General features: G+C 42.9%; 1 protein-coding gene across 1 annotated transcript in view; it reads left to right on the top strand.

The window, feature by feature from the left end:
- The window catches only part of POLN (DNA polymerase nu), a gene marked incomplete at its 3' end in the record, with an annotated part of 116,627 nt that extends 112,375 nt beyond the window's left edge, over positions 1–4,252 (top strand). Inside the window, exons 18-19 of the mRNA XM_006030901.3 lie at positions 2,165–2,279; positions 4,113–4,252. Coding sequence (XP_006030963.1) covers positions 2,165–2,279; positions 4,113–4,252 — 255 coding nt within the window. The remainder of the gene's footprint in view (positions 1–2,164; positions 2,280–4,112) is intronic.
- Positions 4,253–4,812: the final 560 nt, after the last annotated feature.

Here is a 4,812-nt window from a genome sequence, read left to right as displayed (position 1 = left end):
TAGGTGCAGCACTTTGCATTTCTCCTTGTTGAATTGCATTCTGTTGTTTTCTGCCCACTTGTCCAACCTGTCCAGGTCTGCTTGCAGCTGTTCCCTGCCCTCCGGCTTGTCCACTTCTCCCCACAGTTTTGTGTCATCTGCAAACTTGGACAGAGTATAGTTCACTCCCTTGTCCAAGTCGCTGATGAAGACATTGAAGAGTATCGGTCCAGTCATAAGAGCTGTCTTACCAGGTCTCTGTGATCCCAGTCAGATCATAGTTCATTTCACAGGCTGCAGCTTCTAGCTCATGTTGTTTACTCTCTATACTTTTCATACTTGTATACATGCATCGGACATGTTTTGCATTTTGTCCTATTCCACTTCCCTTTTGCATGCAGTCCTGTAGCTCTCTGGCCCTTTCCCAGTAAAGTTGCTTCTTTGAATCCTTCCCCTCTGGACTATGTGCTCTGTTGTTGGAGAGTTTTGATCACTGTCCCCTGTGGAACCTAGTTTAAAGCCTTAAGTTGGCCAAAGATGCATTTTCCCTTTCTCATCAGATGGATCCTTTTTCTTGAGAGCAGTCTTCCACCCAAGAAAATTCACCCATTGTGAAAGAAACTGAAGCCTTCACATTGACACCACTGTCTCACCCGTGTGTTCGCTTCCAGGATTTAATGGTCTCAGCCTGGACCCTTGCCTTCCATGGGAAGAATTGATTAGAACATCACTTGTGCTCCAAGCTCCTTCATCCTCCTGCCAAGAACCTGATAGTCACCTCTGATCTGCTCAGTGTCATTCCTGGCAGTATCATTGGTGCCTACATGGATAAGCAGACAGGAGTAGTAGTTGAAAGGATACATGAGCTTTGGCAATCTCTCTGTGATGTCCTCTTGGGCCCCCAAATCTGGACAACAAATTGGTGCCCCTGTCCTGCACAGAAGGGAGTCACCAACTACCACCACTCTTCTCTTCCTTCTTGGTGTAGTGGTTCTAGAGCCCATGTCCTTGGGGCTTTGCATTTCCTGCTCTCTAGGCTGCTGTCTTCTCAGCCTCATGCCTGCGGATGTCGTCTTCCCTGCCTTTTCCTCAAATTTCACCTTGGAGCGCTTGAAAGTGGTTGAAGAAGGGTGTTTGTATCTGAAAGCTTGCAAAGAGCAATTTTTTCAACTATTTACTTGGTCTAATAAAAGATATCACATTGTCCCAAAGAACCTTATCTGAAAGCAGTTGCTAACTTCAATCTACTCCTCTTCAATTCTGAGGGCCCTCCTTCTTCAGGTAGTTATGTTCACATCAACCAGTGCTCTGATGGAAATTTGGATTTAGCGCAATAGACACTTGTAGCATTTTGATATATTTTATTAAAGTTATTGCATTTTATTCAATGAAAAAGAATTAGTATTTAGGAAGTTCAGGAAATCTGTGCGACAGCAACTATAAAAATATACCTTCCTGGTACGAACAATATATTAGAAGGCTGCACTGAAATTTTTAGTTCCAGAGTATCAAGGTGCTTGCTGCACTTTCTTATATACTCTTTACTGTTTTTTTTATTCCATGTACCTTATACACAGAGAACAAAACACAAACCTGAGAGGCTCTATAGAGTAAGGATTCCATTAACTGACACCTGCTGGTGATGATGGAAAAAAATATATGGAGCTCATTAATTGAAAGCTGTTTGATCATTCCTCTCTAGCTGCAAGCAGTGTAAGAAAGCTTGGGCGGAAACTGTAGATAGCACAGGCTTACTTGAGGGACTCAGTTGTACAGCACCAACACAGCACAACACAGCCACTAGCAACTGAGAGAGGAAGACTAATGTTAGGCCAATATCCACGGCATCCTAGGGGCAGAAGTCTCACCTAATAAGTGTTGTTTTATCTTGCATTTATTCTGCATCCCTCTTTTCCTCCCTGATGATAAAGTTCTCTTTGTTTTAAATCTTTGGACTGCATTATTTGGATTCATGTGTACACTAGAGAGAGCATGATGGCCACAAAATTAAAAATGGCAAAATAAACAATAATCCTTGCAAAGTTATATATTCATCTTGTAAGAGTAATGGAGATATGTGGTGATGTAGCATATGTATGAGATTATAACTAATCTCCAGTACATATTCATTATGGTATGATTTTACTTACTTTCAGGGTGATTAACTATAAATTTTATTTGCTAGATTTTTCCCAAATTGAACTACGAATCCTTGCACACCTGTCCTGTGATCCAGAACTTCTGAAACTATTCCAAGAACCTGAAAGCAGTGATGTTTTTACTGTATTGACTTCTCAATGGTAAGACGAAACTTATACCATAAGCTATTACCTAAACTAACAAGATGATAGAAGTATCATTATTGCTGTATATAGATGTTAGAAAAGTGTATTTGGCTACAAAACTTATTTTTAAGTTGGTTACTTTTTCAAAATACTGGGAACTAACAGACCTGCCAAAAGGATTTCAGAATGGTGAACTATTAGAGTTCCTTAACCACCGGCCAGAACGGGGGGTTGGGGGGTGGGGTTTGTATATTCACCTTCTTCCCTTCCACAGTGGTAGTGTCAGTGGTAATGTCAGTATAGCTGACCAAGATAAGCCTGGTAGCTGAAGTAGTCATATAATTCATTACAAGTAATGCAATGTCCAAATTTTGACATCGTATTGTATTATTGCATAATTATTCACAAATGAATATTTAAAAGTACCAGTTTACCTGCTGACTTGATTAGCCTCATGAAGTGTTGTAAAAATGGTGTTCACTTTGGGATACCTTTTGATAATATTAGCTTCAGTTTCACCCTTTATAAGTACAAGCCTTTTGAAAACCTGTTTGAACATCTGGCATAGGCAAAGGAATCAAAATTATGTGCAGAGAGGTAAATGAGAGGACAGCTCAAGGGATTTTTGTGAGCTCATCTATTTTGGCACTGTCAGCCTCCTGATAGACCCTCTGATACCTTGGAGGAAGAATAGTGTTTCAACCTTTGAGTAAATGCTTCTCTGCCCATTCACAGGATTATTACCGCTTGTCAGTTTCCTGAGGCTAGAGGTTGGTAGATCAGTTCTCAAAGAAGAAAGAAATGATGCTGTACTAGAAACTTTGGTGGGGTTTGAGTATATTGTTTATTATTTCTTGTATTATGGTGGTACTTTGACACGCCAATCAAGGTTGGAAACCCATACTACTACACACTGAACAAACATATAGTAAGAGGCGGTCTGTAAATCAGGAATATGGAAAATATGGCTTACAGGTTGGATCTGGCCCACCAACAGATTCAGTCCAGCCTGCAGCCAGGCCACAACCAGTCCATTGGATCTAGCTCATGGGGAGCAGGTGGCTCTAACTCCGGCTGCCACATGCTGCCAGGTAGGTGTGCAGGGCTGTTTTTGCTCCACTGGGTCAGCAGGTATGACTGCTTCCACCCAGCAGCATCAATTCTTGATGTGGTGGCATCAGCTGTGGAACCCAGTCAGGGGCTTCTGCCATAGCAGGTGGGTGGTGGCATCAGCCATGGACACTGTTAGCAGGTTCAGGAGCCCCAGTGCAGAGCCTGATCCACAGCTGACACTGCCCTCCATGTACGGTGGAAACTCCTGCCCAGGGCCCTGACCCAGAACCTGCTGACAGTGTCATCTGTGGACCCAGGCCATAGCTTCTGCTGCACCAACTAGGCTTCAGTGTCAGCTGTGGACACTGCCAGCAGGTTCCATGTTGGGGCTCTGGAACCTGCCGGCTGTGCCCACAGCTGACACCACCACCCGCCTGCCACAGCGAAGTCCCCGTCTGGATCCACAGACATGTGTTGGGGCTCCTGGTGAACTATAGCTCCAGTTGGGTTCTGGAAGGAGGGAGTGCGGGAGTGGGACAGAGAGGCTGAAACACAGACAGAGAGAGAGATGGATGTGGCCCTCAACAGGTCACCAGAACTCATTAAGTGGCCCTCCAGCTGAAATAATTGTCCAGCCCTGTTGTAAACCTTTTGAGATTTGACTTAAATAGAAAAGACAGGCAATGGACTGGGGAGAGAAGATATACAAGGAAAAGAGAATGATGCTCTGTAAGCTTCCAGGTTTTTTTGTAGGTTAGTTTATCATGCATTTGTTCTTTCTTTTCAACTGTTTAGCTGGGATTTTGCTAGGACAGGATTAGCTGAAAAAGGGATACAAAGGTTATTATTAAAAGAGAAAGATAAGAAAAAAGGAGACCACCAACAGGAGATGGAGCAAGGATTAAATAAAGAGAATGAAGAGAAGATGGAAGAGAGTAAGTGGAAATAGCTAATCATCAGAATTTTCAGCCTGAAGGCTGGAGAACCAGTCAGGGGCCGATTTAATCATTATTGTACACAGGTCCTAGTTCCAGATGCTTAGTTTCTGCACTTTCTGAATTTCTGCAGACATTAACTTCTTGACTTTCTTTGACGTAGTTGAAAGAAATAGGGCACCGAGGTGTCTATACTCGTAGTTCAGGGGCGGAGGTGGGGAGGCAGGGGCGGATTTTTAATTAAAGCAGCTCTCAGACAGCTGCTTTAACTACATGCCTCAGTCACATGTATTCAGCATCCTGTGTTTCAAAATGGTGGTGGGGGTACTTTAGCTAAATTTTTGTTTGAGTCTCCTCTGATGCGTTCTAATTAGAATGCATCAGAGCATGTGTATAGGCACCCCAGTTTTGTTTGCCCACTTACCAACCTTTGAATCAAAGCAGAGTGCATTTGTAGCCTGATAGCTCAGGGAAGAAAGACCTGCTTCCCCAAGAATATAGTTCTTAAAGCATTATCTAAAGATAAGCATTATCTAAAGATAAGCAGTCTTTCTTTTTTT

The sequence above is a fragment of the Alligator sinensis genome, unplaced genomic scaffold (assembly GCF_000455745.1).
Source record: "Alligator sinensis unplaced genomic scaffold, ASM45574v1 scaffold1051_1, whole genome shotgun sequence".
Lineage (NCBI taxonomy): Eukaryota > Metazoa > Chordata > Crocodylia > Alligatoridae > Alligator > Alligator sinensis.
This window is presented reverse-complemented; position numbering and strand designations above follow the sequence as displayed.